The sequence below is a fragment of the Bombina bombina genome, chromosome 6 (genome assembly GCF_027579735.1).
Source record: "Bombina bombina isolate aBomBom1 chromosome 6, aBomBom1.pri, whole genome shotgun sequence".
NCBI classification, from domain to species: Eukaryota; Metazoa; Chordata; class Amphibia; order Anura; family Bombinatoridae; genus Bombina; species Bombina bombina.
The window spans coordinates 671,716,390-671,739,220 of record NC_069504.1 but is presented as its reverse complement, the minus strand read 5'-3'; the positions used below and the strand labels follow the sequence as shown (position 1 = coordinate 671,739,220).

The window sequence follows — 22,831 nt, the reverse complement described above, 5'->3', positions numbered from 1 at the left end:
GGTATATAAATTTGAATCAAAACTGGCAAGAGTTTTGATTCACCCTTTTCTATTTCGTAATGGTCACTCACTTAATTAAGAAATCGAGCATGCAAAGGGCCTCTTGTGAAAGCTTGCTGGTTGAGCCCACTGACACAATATCGAGCATGCATGGAACAGTTTAGGAAGCCCCACATAGAAAATCACAAGCTATATGACTAAGATGATAGATGGGACAGTGAGTAACAGCATTAGAAAATAATTGCATAATTTTAAAATTCAACCAATCTGAGGAAATATGTTTTATTATTGATTGGGATAGAATTGTCAAATGGTCTTCATGCATGGTACAGAGTTTTGTGGTTGCCTCAATGCAGTGTATGGTTGACTAAATAAAAAAACAGAGCCTCTTTCTTTTTCTTTTGAATAATTTTACTTGTGTATCACTGAATAATTTGTTTTGGACAAACAATTTAGAATGAATATGTGCGTGCTGCGCTATTCAGTATTCGTTTAATTTAAAACAAACCAAATACTGAATATTTGTTAACATTTACATTTATTTTCTCCTACTCCTGCCACCTTGATACACCTCTTCTTCTTTATAGTCTCCAGGGACGCGCTGCAGGTACATTAGCGCAACAGATCTCTTCTTCTATTGCGCAGGTGTGGGGCTATTCTGACCCTTCTCCACAGAGTCCAGGGCCTAATTCTCCTATTAGTGTGAAATCGGATTAGCGTGCCCTGCTGTCTGCACTAAAGGAGAAGGGATCCGCAACACTAATGTACCTGTAGAATGCTGGCGGGATGCACTAATAGCAGCATTAGTGTGGCCCTGGAGTATATTAAGAAGAAGAGGATTAGCACAGCTGCCCAGCTTGCTACAGGTAAGCAATACATCTAATTTAAATAGCAAATATATTCATGAATGACATTCAGTATTCTTTAAATTAGTACATTATTCAGATATTCATTTAGTTAAAACAAAGCAAATATCCACATTTTTGTTAAAAATTTAAATTCATAATGGAAAGAATGCACATTAATTTTTTATAGTCTTAATTTTTTATAGTACTAGAAACATATCATTTAATATTACATTTGTCTTTTGTTTGCTATATTGTTCAATGACCACTAGATGACAGCAGATACTTTTTTATGAATGCATTTAAAGTATGAAATAGTTCTAAACTGGACTTTCACTGTTTATACCAGAGGTACCTACAGAATATTCCTGCTTGGGACTCAGCAAGAGGAGATAGCATCATATGTCTAGCAGAGCTCAAACTAGGTATCCTTGCTCAGAGTTGTCTGGTCCCTGGATTCTCTACTGTGTTGATAAATCTATGTTCAATGAAATATAATCTGAAGGTGAGAAGGGTATTATATATATTTATATCATGACAGGAAAGATTCAAAGCAATACACTGAATATGAATACATTTTTTATAGCTGGGCATCATATGACTCATATTTACATACGGCTAAATTATGAGTCTTGCGTTAGCCTTAAAAAGCAGCGTTGAGAGGTCCCAACGCTGCTTTTTAACGCCCGCTGGTATTACGAGTCTGGCAGGTACAAGTGTACCGCTCACTTTTCTTCTGCGACTCGAGCATACCGCAAATCCCCTTACGTCAATTACGTATCCTATCTTTTCAATGGGATTTTCCTTACGCCGATATTACGAGTCTTGGAAGAAGTGAGCGGTAGACCCTCTCCTGTCAAGACTGGTGCCGCATTTAAAAGTCAGTAGTTAAGAGTTTTATGGGCTAACGCCGTAACATAAAACTCTTAACTAAAGTGCTACAAAGTACACTAACACCCATAAACTACCTATTAACCCCTAAACCGAGCCCCCCCCCCACATCGCAAACACTAAAATACCTTTATTAACCTCTAATCTGCCGACCAGACATCGCCGCCACTTCAATAAATGTATTAACCCTTAAACCGCTGCTCTCCCGCCTCGCACACTAGTTAAATTGTATTAACCCCTAATCTGCCGTTCCTAACATCGCCAACACCTACCTACATTTATTAACCCCTAATCTGCCGCCCCCAACATCGCTGCAACTATATTAAATGTATTAACCCCTAAACTTAAGTCTAACCCTAATCCTAACACCCCCTAACTTAAATATAATTTAAATAAAACGAAATAAAATCACTACAATTAAAAAAAATATTCCTATTTAAAACTAAATACTTACTGATAAAATAAACCCTAAGCTAGCTACAATATAACTAATAGTTACATTTGTATCTAGCTTAGGTTTTATTTTTATTTTACAGGCAACTTTGTATTTATTTTAACTAGGTACAATAGTTATTAAATAGTTATTAACTATTTAATAACTACCTAGTTAAAATAAAGACAAATTTACCTGTAAAATAAATCCTAGCCTAAATTACAATTACACCTAACACTACACTATGATTAAAATAATTTCCTAAATTAACTACAATTAACTACAAAAAAATTAAATAAACTAAAGTACGAAAAAAGACAAACACTAAATTACAGAAAAAAATAAAATAATTACAAGAATTTAAAACTAATTAAACCTAATCGAATCCCCCTAATAAAATAAAAAAGCCCCCCAAAATAAAAAATATCCCTACCCTAAACTAAATTACAAATAGCCCTTAGAAGGGCTTTTTGCGGGGCATTGCCCCAAAGTAATCAGCTCTTTTACCTGTTAAAAAAATACAATACCCCCCAACATTAAAACCCACCACCCACACACCCAAACCTACTCTAAAACCCACCCAATCCCCCCTTAATAAAACCTAACACTAACCCTTGAAGGTCACCCTACCCTGAGACATCTTCATCCAACCAGGCAGAAGTGGTCCTCCAGAGGGGCAGAAGTCTTCATCCAAGCCGGGCAGAAGAGGACCTCCAGATGGGCATAAGTCTTCATCCAGGCGGCATCTTCTATCTTCATCCATCCGACGAGGAGCGGCTCCATCTTGAAGACATCCGACATGGTGCATCCATCCAGACCGACGACTACCCGACGAATGACGGTTCTTCCCGATAGGATTCTATCAGCCAATTGGAATTAAGGTAGGAAAAATCCTATTGGATGATGCAATCAGCCAATAGGATTGAAGTTCAATCCTATTGGCTGATCCAATCAGCCAATAGGATTGAGCTCACAATCTATTGGCTGTTCCAATCAGCCAATAGAATGCAAGCTCAATCCTATTGGCTGATTGCATCAGCCAATAGGATTTTTCCTACCTTAATTCCGATTGGCTGATAGAATTCTATCAGCCAATCAGAATTCAAGGGACGCCATCTTGGATGACGTCATTTAAAGGAACCGTCATTCCGTCGGGTAGTCGTCGGTCTGGATGGATGCTCCGCGTCGGATATCTTCAAGATGGAGCCGCTCCTCGTCTGATGGATGAAGATAGAAGATGCCGCCTGGATGAAGACTTCTGCACATCTGGAGGTCCTCTTCTGCCCGGATCGGATGAAGATTTCTGCCCCTCTGGAGGACCACTTCTGCCTGGTTGGGTGAAGACGTCTCAAAGTAGGGGGATCTTCAAGGGGGTAGTGTTAGGTTTTATTAAGGGGGGATTGGGTGGGTTTTAGAGTAGGGTTAGGTGTGTGGGTGGTGGGTTATAATGTTGGGGGGGGTATTGTCTTTTTTTTTACAGGTAAAAGAGCTGATTACTTTGGGGCAATGCCCCGCAAAAATCCCTTTTAAGGGCTATTTGTAATTTAGTGTAGGGTAGGGATTTTTTTTTTTATTTTGGGGGGCTTTTTTATTTTATTAGGAGGATTAGATTAGGTGTAATTAGTTTAAAATTCTTGTAATTATTTTATTATTTTTTGTATTTTAGTATTTGTTTTTTTTCATACTTTAGTTTATTTAATTTAATTGTAATTAATTGTAGTTAGTTTAGGTAATTAATTTAATTATAATGTAGTGTTAGGTGTAATTCTAACTTAGGTTATGGTTTATTTTACAGGTATTTTGTACTTATTTTATCTAACTTATTTTAACTATTTAATAACTATTCTACCTAGTTAAAATAAATAAAAACTTGCCTGTAAAATAAAAATAAACCCTGAGATAGCTACAATGTAACTATTAGTTATATTGTAGCTATCTTAGGGTTTATTTTACAGGTAAGTATTTAGTTTTAAATAGGAATAATTAATTTAATTGTAGTAATTTAATATATTTATTATAGTGGTGGCGACGTTGGGGGTGGCAGATTAGGGGTTAATAAGTGTAGGTAGGTGGCGGCAACATTGGGGCGGCAGAGTAGGGGTTAATAAATAAAATGTAGGGTTCAGCGATGTTGGGGGCAGCAGATTAGGGGTTCATTAGTATAATGTAGGTGGCGGCGGTGTCCGGAGCAGCAGATTAGGGGTTAATAATATCATGCAGGTGTTGGCGATGTCGGGGGCTGCAGATTAGGGGTTAATAAGTGTAAGATTAGGGGTGTTTAGACTCGGGGTTCATGTTAGAGTGTTAGGTGTAGACATAAATTTACTTTCCCCATAGGAATGAATGGGGCTGCGTTAGGAGCTGAACGCTGCTTTTTTTCAGGTGTTTTTTTTCAGCATATTCTGCCCCATTGATTCCTATGGGGAAATCGTGCACAAGCACGTTTAGCCAGCTCACCGCTACCGTAAGCAACGCTGGTATTGAGGTGAGATGTGGAGCTAAATTTTGCTCTCCACTTTTTAGAGGCTAACGCCAGGTTGAAAAAAACCCGTAATACCAGCGTTGTCTGTAGGTGAGCGGTGAGCTGAAACTGCTCTTTAGCACCGCACCCCTGTTACCGAAAAACTCGTAATCTCGCTGATAGATTTGAAATGACAATATACTAAAACTTTTACAGAGCTTCCAACATTCGACCCCATTAAAGCCAACAGACAGTTCCCACGAATACTTCTTGACCTTTTTGCTGCCTTTGGTACTCTTGACCACCCTGTCCAACTGAAGATTGTCCACTCATTTGCCTATGTGACACCACCCTTACATGGAACAGTTTCTTTAGTGTGTAACTCCTCACCTCTCCTTCCACTATCATACCTTAAAGCTCAGTTGCTCTTCTCAATATCAACTTCTGTACTTGGGGACACAATAGGGGGCACCAGCTTGTCTGGAGGGGTGGGAATGGCGGGAGATCTGGGGGTCTGATAAGACTCCTTATCAAGATGAGTGTGGGTATATAAAAAGTTTGTTTCCACAATTAAAATGTTCTTGTTCCACCTGAATATTGGTTTTGTCTGGTTATTTGGGTGGGCTCTGCTGTAATAACTTCTCTCCACTACATAGCAGCATGTTCTAGGTTTAGGAAGGACCCTACTGGCGGAGCTGTCCATCACAACTGGTTAGCAGCGGTGGGATGTTTCCGTCTACCCGGAACATCCAAACCACCAACTGAAGCCCCCTTCAGATGGAGCAGCCATACGATGAGCTCAGGAAGAGTATGCTCAAAGATTTGTTGGAAGCTAGTGGAAAAGTCACCGGCAAAAAGTCCAAGGCAGCAATCATTGCTGAACTGATGGAAGGTGACAGGGCTAACGAGCCGACTGGTGGGTCAGATAGTGACCAGAGCAGTGAGCAGCCCAGGGAGGCGTTGATGGGGAAGACAGTAATGTCCAAGGTCCAGAGGGAGATCCAGTGGTGACTGGCTCTCTATGAGAACAGCCCACCCGAGAAAGTAATCACTCGTCTAATATCAGACACTACCCGACTCAAAATGATGGAGATCCAAAAGTCTATGGGGTGAGCCATGTCGGCTCCCCTGGATCCACCTTCCCAGCCAAAGAAGTTATCCCATGAGGCTTTTCGAGCCTTCAAAGACAACAAAGAGGAGATCGACAGCTACCGCCAAGTGTTTGAGACCCAGTGCGAGTTGCAGGGCGTTGCCAATGCCGACCAGGTCACCATCCTGCTTGGAAAGCTGTCCAGATGAGCCCTAGAGGCCTTTCACACTGTGCTTGCAGGGGGACAGAAAGAACTATGACCGGGTAAAGAAGCGCATCCTTGCCCGATATGGTCTCACCCCTGAGGTTTACCGGGTAAAGTTCCAGGAACTAAAGAGACAAGAGGGGCAGCCTCTCACGGAGTAGACACACCGGTTCAGCCGTTCTTTGGACTCTTGGTTCACAGGCTGTCACGTAACCACCTTGGCCAAAGACAGCCAGCTCATGTTGGAACACTTTTATACTCACTCTCTGCTGGAGATACAAGAATGGGTCCGGGATCGGTTGTCCGAGACAGCCAACCAAGCTGGCATCCTGGCTGATCAATACCTGGATGCCCGGCGTCAGACCCGCCCTCAGAAGCGATCAGTGACCCGCTCCTCTACAACCTTTGATCGCCCCCTGGTGCCTCTCCTGTACCCCCAGACCCCACAAGCAGACCCCACAAGCACATGGGTCACATCCGAATCCACTGTGGGGGAGAAGCCTAGGACTCCCATCAGGCTCAGTGGACCAGGGCCCCTGCTGGAGGCTACAGAGCTGCTGCCCACTGTTTGGACTCAGAGGGCCTTGCGGATTATACCGAATGAGCAGAGGAAGAGGTTGGGATCTTACATGAGGTGGACCCCGCAACCGGAGATAACCACCTGCACCACTGCCAGGTCGTCTGGATCAACGACCGGCCCAGGGATTATGTGACAGTGGGGCAACTGTTACCCTTGACCAGCCACACGTGGTCACCAGTGCGGGCCAAACAGGGAAGTCCCTTGCAGTTTGTGTGGCTGGGGGTAAGGTGCTCTGAATCCCTACTGCACGGGTGCAGCTGGATTGGGTTGCCTGCTCCCGTGCTGTGGAAGTAGGGATTAGAAACCATTTGCCTGCTTAGGTCTTGTTAGGAAATGACCTGGGACACCTCGCTTCCTCCTTTGTATGGGACAGCCCCACAGATGCTTGCCCTGTTACCACCCGCCAGCAACCTGGATGGCAGGCCAATGCACATGATCTGGGGACTCAGCTAAGCCACTCTGCCCCGACTCCTACCCTGACCACCGACCAGATCTCCTGGTCCCCCACTGACTTCGCCCAGGAGACATTGAGAGACCTGACTTTAGCTCCCTACCGTGCCTGGGTAGGGACTGACCCCGTGGGCCCAGGGGGGGACCATTTTGAGTGGGAGAAAGGGCTCCTATACAGGGTTCTGAGAGAGAAAGCGGGCAGATGCCCAAGCACCAGCTGGTGGTACCGCAGAAATATTGGCATGACCTGCTGCATATAGGGCATGACATTCCCCTGGCAAGACATCTAGGAATCACTAGGACCCGTTACTGACTGACTCAGACCTTCTTTTGGCCGGGGGTTACAGGGGATGTTAGGCAGTACTGCAGGACCTGCGACATGAGCCAGAGAGTAGGCAAGACAGGGGACCACACCAAAGCCTCCTTGCACCCCCTCCCCATCATTGACGAACCCTTCAGCAGGGTAGCTGTAGATATTGTTGGTCCCTTGTCCTGCCCCAGCCCTTCTGGGAAAAAATATATACTGACCGTGGTAGATTATGCCACCCGGTACCCAAAGGCAATCCCCCTGTCCAATATCCAGGCCGTGACAGTGGCAGAAGTGCTGCTCCGGATATTTGCCAGAGTAGGTTTCCCCTGGGAAGTGATCTCAGACCAAGGAACCCAGTTCACTGCTGAGCTCACCCGGCAGCTATGGAGGCTTTGCGGTATAAAACCCCTGCAAAGGTGTCCCTACCACCCCCAGACTAATGGTTCAGAATAGACAAACAGCACACTACCTGGTGCATGTGGTAGAGGGCCACTACAAACACCTCTCAATGTATCCACAACAGCAAGGGTCCACAGCACCAAATAACGAGGAAATGTCCTTGTCTTTATGTCATTTATTGAACTTTTAGCTTACAAAAAGCATGTAGGCACACAGCAGCAAAAAAGCAATGTTTCAGGTTATTCACCCTTAATCATGATACAACCTATCTGGTAGACAAATGTGCAGATGACCCGGTCCATCGGACATTTCATGTGAACATGCTGATGGCATACCAGGAAAGGCCAGATGATGTGGCCCCCATATGTGCTCTGTCCCTGGAGAGTCTTCCCATGCCGGAGTTCCCCGGGCAGAATAGGGTGCCCCCAGGAGTAGGTGATATACAGTTAGATGACAGGCTAGGGACTAGGCAGAGGGAGCAAGTCAGACAGGTGCTAGGGAACCATTGGGACATGTTCTTCACTATTCGTGGGTACACCAGGGTAGCTGTGCACAGTGTGGAGACCCTGGGACAGGCACCCCTGCGACAGCCAGCGTACTGGGTCCCTGAGTCAGTTAGGGAAAATATGTGCAGCAAGCTCAGGGAAATGCTGGACATGGGTGTCATTGAGCCGTCCAACAGCCCCTGGGCATCCTCGGTGGTCCTGGTACCCAAACGGGATGGGACCTCCCAGTTCTGCATAGACTACCGTATACTCAATGATAGAACCACCACCGATGCCTACCCTATGCCCGGGTCGATGACCTTCTAGACCGCATCGCCCGCGGCAACTTCCTGACCACCTTAGACCTTTGAAAGGGGTACTGGCAGATCCCCCTGGACTTAGAGTCCATTCCGAAGTCGGCATTCATCACCACATTCGGCCTATACCAGTTTAAGTTCATGCCGTTTGGAATGAAGAATGCTCTGGCGACCTTCCAGAGGATGGTAGATCACCTCCTGGATGGCCTCCAGGATTATGCCTGCACATACCTGGACGACATTACTGTCTACAGCGACACCTGGTAGGACAATTCGGTCCATCTAGGCATCGTTCTATCAGGGCTGCCGATCTGACCCTTAAGCCCGACAAATGTATGATAGGGCGCTTGAAGATTCAGTACCTTAGACACCGAATAGGTTGCGGGAAGCAGCAACTGGAGTCAGCAAAGATTGAGGCATTTGCGAACTGGTCAACCCCCAAGACCCAATCCTTAGCTTTCCTAGGGACCGCAGGGTACTACCGCAAGTTTGTCCCCAACTACAGTGCCCTGGCCAAACCCCTGACCGACCTAACCCGAAAACAGTTGCCCCGACAGGTTCTGTGGTCCCCCGAGTGTGAGGCCAACTTCCAAAGCCTTAAGACAGCCATGATTTCTGCCCCTATCCTGGCCACTCCTAACCCAACCAAACATTTTTGTGTCGATACAGATGCCTCCATGTTCAGGTTTGGAGCAGTGCTAAGCCAGGTGGATGAAGAAGGACATGACCACCCTGTAGCCTACATGAGTAGGAAGCTGTTGCCCAGAGAAGTAGGCTATGCGGCGGTGGAGAAGGAATTCCTGGCCCTGGTTTGGGCCCTTAAAAAACTACAACCCTACCTTACGGTCATGGGAAAATGGACAGCTGTTGCGGTGGAGTTTAGCCTTGCAGCCCTTCAACTTCCCAATCCAATATCGGCCGAGGAAAAGCAATGGAATTCTGATGGACTTTCCCGGAAAACTGAGTTTGGATATCTCCCCGGACAGCCCCAGGCCGACCTGTGTGTGGATCTAGCCGGGTCTGACAGACTTTCCAGGGGGAGCACTGTCACAGATACTAGCTGTCACTGGAAGGGAGCTCCCTTGGGAACTTGGGGTTTCAGACCCCCCCTACAACCCTACTCCCCTTGCCTACCGGGTGTCTGCTTGGTCAGCTGCTGCTCCGGCTCCCAGCCACGGATCATGTTGCTTTTTTGACTGTAGCATCTGGGGGCTGAGGGCTTTCCAATTACATACTGGGAGTGCCGCCGCTCCCCCGGGATCACCCCAAAACCACCACCTCTATATCCCTAGGACTCTATAAGACTATGCACACTATAGGGGGCACCAGCCTGTCTGGAGGGTTGGGAATGGCGTGAGATCTTGGGGTCTGATAAGACTCCTTATCAAGATGAGTGTGGGTACATAAACAATGTGTTTCCACAATAAAGTTGTTCTTGTTCCACCTGAATACTAGTTTTGTTTGGTTATTTGGGTGGGCTCTGCTGTAATCACTTTTCTCCGCTACATAGCGGCATGTTCCAGGTTTAGGTAGGACCCTACTGGCAGAGCTGCCTGGCCAGGGTAGTCGGTATCCTTCACAGTGATACCTTTAATAACCAATAGTGAACACAATTGCAAGCTTTTAGAACACAGAGGTCTCTTCTTTTCTGCGTGACGAAGGGACCTCAGTATCCAGTAAGTTTGCAATTGTTTCCTCTTTTAGTTAGTTAGTTATTAAAGTTATCGCCTGTACATCACTTTTGTTTTTTGTTACAAAAAGATGTTTACTTTCTTTGAATACACTGGCTAATACCATACTAACATTGTTCTGCATTTAAGTTGTTAAAATAACTTCTTTTTAAAGTTGCACTTAAAAAATTGGTTTAGGGCTTGCTATGATATTCGACTGATTACGAGTTTTGCGGTACAGCTATACCGATAAAAAAATTGGCCATTGTGCGTGGAATGTCCGGGAACGCATATTACTAGTTGCGGTGGTATAGCTACCGCAATCATTTTAGCCTGTAACGCAACGTCCATTACGCACTCTTTCCATTGCATCGTAATATAGGTTGTGCAGTCCGGCTAAAATGCTTGCATTACAGCCTATACTGGCACTATCCATTCTGCCATCTGAGAGCAGTAGTTATGGATTTTGCGAAACAAAAATGATTCACAAAACTCATAACTAAAATGTTACAAAGTACACTGAGACCCATAAACTACCTATTAACCCCTAAACTGCTATATTAAACCTTTTAACCCCTAATCTGCCGCCCACCCACATTGTGACTATTAAATAAACCTATTAACCCCTAATCCACCGGCTCCCCACATCGACAATACTATAATAAAGTATTAGCCCCTAACCCCCCAGCCCCCCACAACATAACTAATAAACTTAACTTATTAACCCCTAAACCGCCAGCCCCGTTACATCGTAGCTACTAAACTAAACCTATAAACCCCTAAACCACTGGCCCCCACATCGCAAAACACAAAATTCAACTATAAACCCCTAAACCTAACACCCCCTTATCTTTAAATTAAATTACAATATAACTATTTTTAAATAAATAAAAACTTAACTGTGAAATAAAAAAAAAACTAACATTAAACTATAAATTAAACTAACATAACTATTCTAATAAAATAAAATAAACTACCAATTAAAAAAATCTAAATTACAATTTAAAAAAACTAACACTACGAAAAAAATTGAAAACCTAAATTCCAAATTTATAAAAACTAATCCTACGAAAAAATTTAATAAATCTAAGATTACAAAAAATAATAAATACTAAAATTATGAAAAATAAAAAACTCATTTTAGAAGCTCTCATCCTTTTAGCTGATTTGAATTTGAAGAATCAAATCAGCCAATAGGAATGCAAGGTACGCCATTTTAAAACAGGTACCTTGCATTCAATTTCACTGTACGACGGTGACTATATGAAGAGGATGCTCCCTGCAGGATGTCATCGTAGTCCAGGATAGCTCCGCTCTGCGCCCCTGGGATGAATATGGAAGACGTCCCCAAGATGGATGAAGGTGTCGCCGCCTGGATGAAGACTTTTCACCACCTGGATGAAGACTTCTCACCACCTGGATGGAGATGGATGTCGGGACTTAAGGAACCGTGAGTAGATATTCTGGGGTTAGTGTTTTTTTTTTTCTACATTTTTTGTGGTGGGTTTTTTTAAGATTAGGGCTTTGGGCAGGTTAAAAGAGCTGAATGCCCCTTTAAGGGCAGTAAAAGAGCTGAATGCCCTTTTAAGGGCAATGCCCATACAAATGCCCCTTTAGGGGCAATGGGTAGCTTAGGTTTTTTTTAGACTTATATTTTTTTATTTTGAGAGGTTGGGGGGACTTAGTATTTTTTTCTAGGTAAAAGAGCTGTTTAACTTAGGGCAATGCCCTACAAAAGGTCCTTTTAAGGGCTATTGGTAGTTTATTGTAGGTTAGGGAGTGTTTTTATTTTGGGGGGCTTTTTTATTTTTATAGGGCTATTAGATTAGGTGTAATTGTTTTTATTTTTGATAATTTTGTTTATTATTTTTTGTAAACAGTGTTTTTTATTTTTCGTAATTTTAGTGTTTACTATTTTTTGTAATCTTAGATTTATTTAATTTTTTGTAGGATTTGTTGTTTTCTTTAATTTGTAATTTATGTTTTCAATTTTTTCGTAGTGTTAGTTTTTTTTTTTTTTTTTTGAAAAGCTTTATTGAATGTCCAGCATAAACAGAAATAACCAACAATCTTTGGCAAATAAACAAGAGTTGCATATTTAACATTAAGTTGAGTTACAGTCAAGTAAACAGTGCGTTAACAGTATTTTCAACATTGCTCTTGGTTCAAATATCTGGTACATTGTTCTCATCTTTCAGTGCATTATTATACATTATAGTTTTAAGCGTATCAGTCTTTTCAGAGTTATAATTAAGCTTGGGTATTAAGTCATACCCAGAATGTAAACAGTATCGGAAGGAAGAAAGGAGGAAGATGAAGGGGGGAAGAAGAGAGAGAGAAAAAAAAAAAAAAAAAAAAGGGGGGGGGGGAGGGGAGAGGAAGGAAGAGATGGGGAGGGAGGGAATCATGAATGTGCGGGAGCGAGTGAGGGATATGGGCAGGAGCGGGGTTCACCCTTGTAGGTAAGCTATTCCTATCACCCAATGTGATATATATATTACATTATTAGTTCTCATAAGTTCTTTCATCTAGGATGTGTTCTCTATAGCGAGTCAGGTTGTGCATCTCCAGGGTCTGCAACAGCGTATCAATTAGAATATTGGTCTCTATTTTGATCTATTATATGCTTTTGCCTTCCCATATCATGACCATGTGTTCATGAAGGGCTATTTTCCCAGATCTAAGGTAGTGATACCTTTCCAAACCCAGCAGATCTCTAACTCCATGTTTCCATTCATTTAAGCTTGGCACTGTTACTGATTTCCAATACTTTGGAATTAGGCCCTTAGCGCAGTTCAGCAGCAAAAGAAATAGAGCACGCTTCGCCTCTAGCACCATCTTAGGCATGGCATGATAGACCAGGTATTGTGGGTTTGGGGGCAAGATCATTTGCAGGAGTCGGCTGCACTCTCGGAAGACCGCCTCCCAAAATACACCTATTCGTGGACATGTCCACCATATGTGCATGATCGATCCCTGCTCTCCACAGCCCCTCCAACACTCTCCATTTGTCTGTGGGTAGATCTTATTCAGCCTTTGTGGGGTCAGGTACCATCGGCTTAGAAATTTAAAATGCATCTCTTGTAGTTTCATAGAAACCGATGCTTTCTTAGCTTTATTGAAGATCTGTAACCAGTCTGTTGGGGTGATATTTAAGTCAAGATCCTTTTGCCATGCCTCTGTATAAGAGGGCAGTGTCTCTTCATCGCCTGTTGACAGTAATTTGTACAGGCGTGAAACCAGATGGCCCGGTGGTTGAGCCATTGTACATATTGATTCAAAGGGCGTTCTCTCTCTTGTGAAAGCAGCCATATCACTTTGTCCATTAACGTAGTGATGAAACTGTGCTACTCTGAACCAGGAGGAGAATAGCCATTGATCCCATTCCTGCAGGCTCTCTTGGGCCTTGATCTTCCCGTCACAGAAAGCATTAGAAACCGCCGCTTCTGCTAACGTATATTTACGTCTTGGGGCATGTGTTCTGTATGCTAAAGCGTTGTCTGGGTTTTCATAAACCGGGGTTACAGGCGATGGTTTGGTAGAGATATATTTATCTTGCTTAACCAGAGAATCCCACACACAAAAAACGTCTTCCAATAGTGGGTATTGATGGATCAATGAGATCCGATTCTCTGTCGAGACCCACGCAAGGGTGCCTACGTTGCCTCTTTGTAAGATCTCGCAGTCAAGGTCGATCCATGCCTTGTCCGGTTTGTTATGACACCAGTGGGCCAGTCGTTGTACATTTATCGCTTTAAAGTACATTTTCAGCAGGGGGACTCCAGCTCCCCCTCTGTCTCTAGGCAGATACATTGTTTTTTTCCTGATTCTCGGCCGTATGCCATTCCATATATATGCCTCCATTTCCGATTGGATCTGGTGGATAAGAGGTATTGCCGATAAAAGAGGTACCGCCTGCATTATATACAAAGCTCTAGGCAAAACATTCATTTTGATCGCATGGATTCGGCCCATCCATGAGATGGACTTGTTTTTCCATTTCGTCAGGTCCTCTTTCACTGCATCTCTAAGCAATTTGTAATTTATGTCGACAATGTCGGAGACCACTGGTGTCAGGATGATCCCGAGATATCTCAAACGATGTTTTGTCACACTAAGTGGGCAGAGCGTGCATGTCTCCTTGAAAGTATCAACTGGTATGGAGATATTAATAATCTCGGATTTGGTCAGATTAAGCAGAAAGTCCGAGACTTTTCCAAATTCCGCGAACTCTGCCAATAGTGCTGATAATGAGGCAGACGTATCAGATAACATCACAAGGACGTCGTCCGCGTACATGGCTAACTTGTGCTCTTTTTGCCCGACCACTAATCCCGAGATGTTAGGATTGTTGCGGATTTTGCAAGCCAGCGTCTCCATCACTATTGCGAATAGTAGAGGAGACAGGGGACACCCCTGTCTCGTCCCATTGGTGATCTTAAAGGATTTAGAGAACATCCCATTGACTCGCACCTTAGCACTCGGTGATGAGTATAACGAGAAAATTGTGCGTATAATGCCGTTACCAAAACCCAGTTTAGCCAAGGCATGTCTCATAAATGACCAATTGACCCGGTCAAATGCTTTTTCAGCGTCCGTTGACACAAGGGCCAACGGAGCTGAGTTGTTATGGGTGAAGGATATCAGTTGTATTACCCTAAGGATATTGTCCCGGGCTTCTCTGCCCGGGACAAACCCCACTTGGTCCGTGTGGACCAATTGTGGTAAGAGCTTAGAAATGCGATTAGCGATAACCTTCGCCAGGATTTTAATGTCCGAGTTAAGGAGCGAGATTGGCCTGTAGCTACTAGGCTGGGTCTCAGGTTTTCCTGGTTTATGTATGACTGTGAGGTGCGCTTCAAGCATAGAGTCGGGCAGTGAGGTCCCTTCTGACAGCTTATTGAATATCTTCAGTAAGCGTGGAGCTAGTTTGTCTGAGAATGCTTTGTAGTAGCGCATGCCAAAGCCATCTGGGCCGGGGCTTTTACCTCCCGGCAGGAGCTTGATCGCTGATTGGATCTCTTTGATCGTGAATGGTGCCTCAAGCTTAGATGCCTCTGCCTGTGTCAGCCCAGGCATCTCTATTCCATTTAAGTAGTCTAGTATGGCTCTCTCCTGGGGATCCCCAAGAGTTTGATCCCGCTCCTCTTGGACTGTAGGATGCAGATTATATAGGGTTTCATAAAAGCTTCCAAAGGTGTCAGCAATAGCCGACCCTTCTTGGTGTTTGTTACCAGAGCAGTCAGTTATCTCATATACATATGTTTTCAGTCTTTGGCGTGCTAGTGCTCGCGCTAGGAGTTTGCCTGCTTTGTTACTTTGTTCGAAGTAATACTGTCGGAGCTTAAGGGCTTTAGATTGCTGTTCAGCCTGTATATGGGTCAAAAGAGCTGCCCTGGCTTCAGCAAGGTCCTCCTGCAATGCACAGTCCGCAGGTCGTGCTTTATGTGCAGTTTCAGCTTGTTCAACTTTTTGAAGAAGGATGTTATATCGGTGTCTATGTTCCCTTCGAAGGATCGAAGTGTGTCTAATCAAGACGCCTCTTATGACACACTTATGTGCCTCCCATACCAAGTTATCATCTAGGTCACCTTCTGAGTTAATGCAGAAGTATTCTTCAATGGCGCAGTTTAATTTCTGCTTTAATAATGGGTCATCCAGCAAGGCCTCATCGAGGCGCCATACAAACGGGGTGACAGGCATTTCCGGCCATTCGATGGTGCATCTCACAGGAGCATGGTCAGACCAGGTGATCTGCCCTATATTGCTGCTGGTGGTAATAGATAATCCTGCTGGATCCGTGAGAATATAATCAATTCTCGTGTATTTCCTGTGTGGATGAGAATAGAATGAGTAATTCTTGGTAGATGGGTGCATTGTACGCCATATATCGTGGAGGACCAGGTCCCTCATGCATTTAGTTATTTGTTTCACAATTTTGTGCTTAGTACTTGATAGACCGTCTGAAGTATCTAATGTAGGACAGAATGAAACGTTAAAGTCTCCACCTAGGAAGACAATCCCCTTCTGGTTTTCCAGGATATTATTTGTTAGCTTTTTAAAAAAGACATCCTGTGCCACATTAGGTAAGTAGGCGTTAACAAATGTTACATGTTTTCCATATAGCGTCCCAATTAGCATCAGAAACCTACCCTCAGGGTCTTTTATTGTCTGCTCCATCCGAAAAGGTACCCTAGTCCCGAATAGTATTCCCACCCCGTTTTTTTTAGATGGGCCAGATGCAAAGTGTGCTACTGGGAATTTTTGATTATACCATTTCGGTTCTTTAAATTTAGAGAAGTGCGTCTCCTGAACATACACAACGTCCCCGCCCATCCTCTGAAGGTCCCTAGTGACAATTGACCGCTTCCCAGGGCTGTTAAGTCCTTTGACATTGATTGTAATGAGGTCTGGTGAGCACAACTAACTGGTATGCTCCTAAATCTAATGATAACAATAAACATTTAAACAGTGCAGTAACATGTGCAAAATCAGTAATATCATTCTTTCTATTGTATTTTCTATATGGTAAGTGGTTAATGCTTGTTCACAGGTAGTCCACACATTTGCATTACAGCTAGAGGGAGTTCATGCAAAATTTCCAAAGGGGTGCTGTGACATATCGGTATAACTGTGGTTGAATATAGTCCCATAGGTCTGTGATCTTAAGCATGGCATACATAAATCAAAAAAGAATTGAAGTGTCCCAGACAATAATATTTATAATAACTACTATAGCCATGTGTGGGCCGCCAGTTGCTCTGCTGTCCCTGGGTGCTGACTTTGTACATTTAATATGGAGCATGTGACATGTTATAACTTTATCATTATCAGGCTAACTATGTGCATTCAAGATACATTATATACTTAGCTGCTAGACATGAAGATCCATGTCTTGAGTGAAGCATCTATCCTTTATAATGTCCTGCAGCCTCAACATATTCACTTATGCAGACACAGTCCATTGTTCCAATGGGAGAGTAAGATGTTTAAGGCAGTCTTCTGTTTTGTGGGACTCTCTCTTCCATGTGAATTCCTCCTTCTTGTGCAGGTTCTGCTGCAGGGTGTAGAGGCCTTATTTGTGTTCCAAGTGCCTGGTTAAAAGCAGGTAGGTCAGATATTGTGCGATAAGTGGCTGTGACTCCATCCTTAGTGGCAATGAGACATGTTGGGAAACCCCATCTATATGGGATCCTTTGCTCCTTAAGTTGCAGTGTTAGAAAGCGCATCTCCCTCCGTTTTTGAAGGGTTGCAGGGCACAAATCTGTATAGACCTGTATCTCTGTTCCCTCGTAAGATAGTGGCTGTCTATTTCTGGCGTGGCGGAGTATTTCCTCCCTGTCTCTATATGACAGGAGCTTGACTATAATATCCCTGGGGGGTGCTCTCGCTGGCGGCTTAGGTCGCAAGGCCCTGTGGGCTCTCTCCACATGAATATCCCCTTCTTCAGGGTTATTTTTGATGTGTTTAAACAGCTTCTGAATGTACTCATTGATTTCATTCGGGGTCACAGTCTCAGGAACTCCTCTCAGTCTCAAGTTATTCCGTCGACTCCTGTTCTCTAAATCTTCAATCCTTTCAGTTAGATTTTGAACAGTCATGTCTTGTGATTGAATACAATTAGTGTTATGCTGTACATCAGCACGCAGCGCCTCTTGTGACTCCTCTGCAAGTGTAACACGATGATCTATAGTGGCAATGTCTTTTTTAAGGGCCCCAAACATATTTTTCATTTCCATAATGGCCTCCTTTATATCTTTTTTAGATGATAAATGTCTAATATCTTCTTTTGTGATATAATCACACTGTTTAGGCTCAGTACCTTGGGAGGGAGCTGTCTCTTGTGAAAGTACAGGCTCTGTTATGTCTTTTGGTGGATTTTGTCCTGAGTCAGTAGGTATCAAATAACTGTCCATATTTGATGTATGCAGGGCCTTGTGTACCTTGGGGCCTCTCTTGCTTGTCATATTAACGTTGCACACAAAGTTGGGCCTATGTTGCAATTTTCCCTTTTCACATCTGTCTCTATCACTCCTTATTGTTAGGGGCTGTGTACAAGAGTAGCTGCTATTAGGGAGTGCGTATCAATCACAAGTGTGGCGGCCTAGTGGCATTTATTTCTCGGCCATTTAGTTAGTACCTCTATGCCTCCAGTTTTCCCTGCAACTATATAAGCAGTCCCCTTATGTATATGTAAACTTTTGTTGTGCTATCTAACTTGTGCTTCTGCAAGTGCACACTCTTGCTCTCTATTGCACGTGTACTGCCAGTTACTTGCCACCTCTCCACTCGGTTTTGAACTACGCACCGAGGTGCCACTCACCACTCCTCCGGTCAGTCTTCTCTGCCGCGGCCACCTCGTAGGGATCTTTAATGCCGCCTGCCAGTAGTAGGTAAGTCACCGGTGTATACCGGGGCCTCTTCACGGATCTGGGGTTTATTAGCCGCGGTCAGGTGTGCGCCGGCAAGCGCTTCGTTGCTGGGTCTATTTCGGACCGCAAGGAGGGGGCTACTCAGATGTTGTCCAGTGCTCCGGCCGCTCAGTGTGCGGTTCTCTGCTACTCCTCACAGGTAGGCCGCGGCACCGAAGGGCGCCAGATAGATGCGGGTTGTGACTCCTTCACGGCGTCGCTGTAGGCCTGGCTCTGCAATCTTATTAATATCCAGCCGTGCTTGATTAGGTGACCGCTTCAATGTATATATGTTCACCAGTCAATTGTGCTGCTTCAGGATCATTTTTAGTGCTGCATGTCGTGTTTAACCTTACACTGAGAGTATTTGGGTATCAGAGCACTCTCAATGTGCAGCCATTAACAGTCGTGGCTAGGCTCCGCCCCCCGTGTTAGTTTTTTTAATTTGTAATTTAGGTTTTTTAATTGGTAGTTTTTTTTATTTTATTAGAATAGGAATGTTAGGTTGATTTATAGTTTAAACGTAGAATTTTTTATTTCACAGGTAAGTTTTTATTTATTTAAAGATAGTTATATTGTATAATTTAAAGTTAGGGGGTGTTAGGTTTTGGGGTTAATAGTTTAATTTAGTGTTTTGCGATGTGGGGGGCCAGCGGTTTAGGGGTTTATAGGTTTTGTTTATTAGTTACAATGTGGGGGCTGGCAGATCAGGGGTCATAAGGTTTATATAGTGTTGGGGAGCAGCAGATTAGGGGTAAATACATTTATTTAGTGTCAGCAATGTTGGGGCACAGCAGATTAGGGGTTAATAATTTTATTTAGTGTTGGCGATGTTGGGGGCGGCAGATTAGGGGTGTTTAGACTAGGAGTTTATGTTAGAGTAACAATATGGTGATAGAGAGCGCTCTAATAAAAATAACCCTAGATTCTGCTGTATCAAAAAGACCCCTCTGAATTTACTTACATGTATAGTACAATTGATAGAAATAAAAGATACAGTGCTAAAAAGCAGGGATATGAATAAGTAATAAATATATTATATACTAATTACTGAATATAAAACAATTTATTCACTTTAAAAACACATAAAATACACTGAAGGGATGTCTCCCTTTATATAAATAAACCGAATTCAATGCATATATAGGTAATAGCTAAAAACAGACTCACAAATGACATTAAACATAAAAATGAAAAAACAGATATAGAAATTATATGATGTGCAAAATATTGCGGCTCAATAAAGTTCCTTGCGAAAGTGCTTGAGTTTTAAAAGAAACTCTTATAGGTGTGGCCAGAGATTCATTGTCAGCAGTCCCTTATTAATTCCCTCTATGGATATTTATTCCGTGTCTTGGGGAGTAAAAAATCTTGTATCTACGGCCAGTGTTTTATCTAAGGTCAGACATATTGACCAGTATTTAGAAGTCTTGATAAAGCCCAGTCACACAGGGTGAAACACGTTGACTTAAACCACTTGGGTTCATTTCTGCCACCACAAGGAAACGTCAAAAATCCTGCACCCACCCTGAGGAGTTCTTACACAGAACGGAGGGAGGTGCATAGCGGATACAAAGGATACAGAAGAACCATCCAGGAGTTGCAAAAAAAACAAAGTCGCAAGTATAAACATGTAAACCGTTACAAGCCACAAAAAATTGTTACTGTTTACACTGACATTTCACACTGTTCCCATTTGACCCTTAACCTAGTGTCATGTGCACATTGGTCACGTGGGTCCAACCGGGTTGCAATGGCAACAAACTCCCTTACCTCCACTCACTGAGCAAAAACCTTCCACTGCTCATAGAGGATTATTTTCTGGGATTACCAACACTAACCTTAGATAAAACACTGGCCGTAGATACAAGCTTTTTTATTCCCCAAGACACGGAATAATTATCCATAGAGGGAATTAATAAGGGGCTGCTGTCAATGAATCTCTGGCCACAACTATAAGAGTTTCTTTTTCAAACGCAAGCACTTTTGCAAGGAACTTTATTGAGTCGCAATATTTTGCACATCATATCATTTCTATATTTTTTTATTTTTTATTTTTATGTTTATCGCATTTGTGAGTATGTTTTTAGCTATTACCTATATACGCATTGATTTTGTTTTATTTATATAAAGGAAGATGTCCCTTCAGTGTATTTTATGTGCTTTAAATGTGAATACATTGTTTTATATTCAGTAATTAATATATAATATATTTATTACTTGTTTATGTTAGGGTGTTTAAACGTAACTTTCTTACCCCATAGACTTCAATGGGGTTGCGTTACGGCGTTCGCCATTCCATGATCACAGATGTTAGTTTTTTTCTAACACTTTCTCCCCATTGATGTCTATGTGGGAAAACGTGCACGAGCAGGTAAACTCAGCCCTTGGTATTTGAGCGGTATGGAGCTTAACGCACCATACCGCACAGCACAAGGAGGCTTTCAGTAACTCGTAATGGCAGAGCTATGAAGACTGCAGAAACGCAAATTTGTGGGCATTATTTTTGCATCCTTAGCACAAAACTCGGAATCTAGGTGATTGTTATTATATGGTTATTCTTGGTTATGGGGTATTTCAAAAAAATTCTATTTACATTTGTTATTCATTAATTAGGGTTTTGTTAAGCATAATTACCAAAACCTGAGTGCAATGCTTTTTGTAAATGGTTGGTTGTTTTTAAAATTTACAGTTTTTCAAAAACAAATAAAGGGGCTCCATTTTTTAAAAAAACCATGGCAACTTTGTAATACAATTCACTCCCTGTCAGGATTACTCTTATTAAAGGGACATGAAACCCAATTTTTTTTCTTTCATGATTTAGAAAGAACATGTCATTTTACACAACTTTCTAATTGACTTATTTTATCTAATTTGCTTCATTCTCTTGATATAATTTGCTGAAAAGCATATCTAGATAGGCCCAGTAGTTGCTGATTGGTTGCTGCACATAGATTACCCATGTGATTGGCTCACCCATGTGCATAGCTATTTCTTCAAATTAGATAATAGAAGTAAATTGGAACGTTGCTTAAAATTGTATTCTTTATCTGAATCCTGAAAGAATTTTTTGGGTTTAGTGTCCCTTTAATTAAATTATGAAATCAAACTAATTTTCAACACCAACCTACAACTACATTGCTATAATAATAATCATAATTGTAATGAGAAATTAGTTTAATAATTAAATGAAACATTTTAAATAGATCAGTGTAATTTTTATTTTGTTATTTTATGATTATGTATTTTCTGTTAGTGACAACAATTTTAATTTGCATTTAATAAACATGCTTTGGTCATATCCAAATGACCAACCATTAGAGTGGCTAATTAATTGATGAATAATTTATGTTTTTTGATTAGTACATTTGCTCCCAAGGAATTAAACTGGAGGCTGCTGAGATATATAGACAAAATGAATAGTCATACTGATATTTTATAAAAGCTTTTGGCTTTTATAAACATTTGGCTTCCTGTGAGTATAATTCCATAAACAAGGGGAAGTGGCTGTGGTATTCTGTGTATCTGTTTAATCTCTTTGCTATGGCCATCTAACACTTGAGAAATAAAAGGCTTACTATGTAAAAAGACTGACGTGCCTAGAACTTTTAAAGAATCAGATATTCCTACTATCCTTATATTCTTTTGTTTCATGTTTTGTGCTCCCTTGTGTCTAAGTTATACAATATTTTGTACAAATTAGGGCATAGTTATTGTGGCTAATTATCAGACAATATAGTTTTGGGTATTACTATAGATCATTTTAATATTGTTTACTTTTATGATCCATTAAATGTAAATTAAATGTAAGTAAAAACATTTGGCTAGATTATGAGTTTTGTCGGTAATGGTGTGCGGTGCTAACGAGCAGTTTTTCCCTCACTGCTCACCTACAGACAATGCTGGTATTATGGGTTTTTACAAACCCGGCGTTAGCCGCAGAAAAGTGAGCAGAGAGCAAAATTTTGCTCCACATCTCAACTCGATACCAGCGCTGCTTACGGTAGCGGTGAGCTGGCAAAACGTGCTTGTGCACGATTTCCCCATAGAAATCAATGGGGGAGAGCTGGCTGAAAAAAAAAAACTAACACCTGCAAAAAAGCAGCGTAAAGCTCCTAACGCAGCCCCATTGATTCCTATGGGGAAAGAAAATTTATGTCTACACCTAACACCCTAGCATGAACCCTGAGTCTAAACACCTCTAATCTGACACTTATTAACACCTAATCTGCCGCCCCCAACATCGCCGACACCTGCATTATATTATTAATCCCTAATCTTCCA

The 22,831-nt window shown here is 42.4% G+C and overlaps 1 protein-coding gene across 1 annotated transcript in view; it reads left to right on the top strand.

Annotated features, from left to right (window-relative positions):
• LOC128664556 (calcium-activated potassium channel subunit alpha-1-like) overlaps positions 1 to 5,641 on the top strand; it is a 198,004-nt gene extending 192,363 nt beyond the window's left edge. Inside the window, exons 13-14 of the mRNA XM_053719374.1 lie at positions 1,195 to 1,350; positions 5,408 to 5,641. Of these exons, the coding sequence (XP_053575349.1) occupies positions 1,195 to 1,350; positions 5,408 to 5,641 (390 nt within the window). The remainder of the gene's footprint in view (positions 1 to 1,194; positions 1,351 to 5,407) is intronic.
• The last annotated feature ends 17,190 nt before the right edge of the window (positions 5,642 to 22,831 follow it).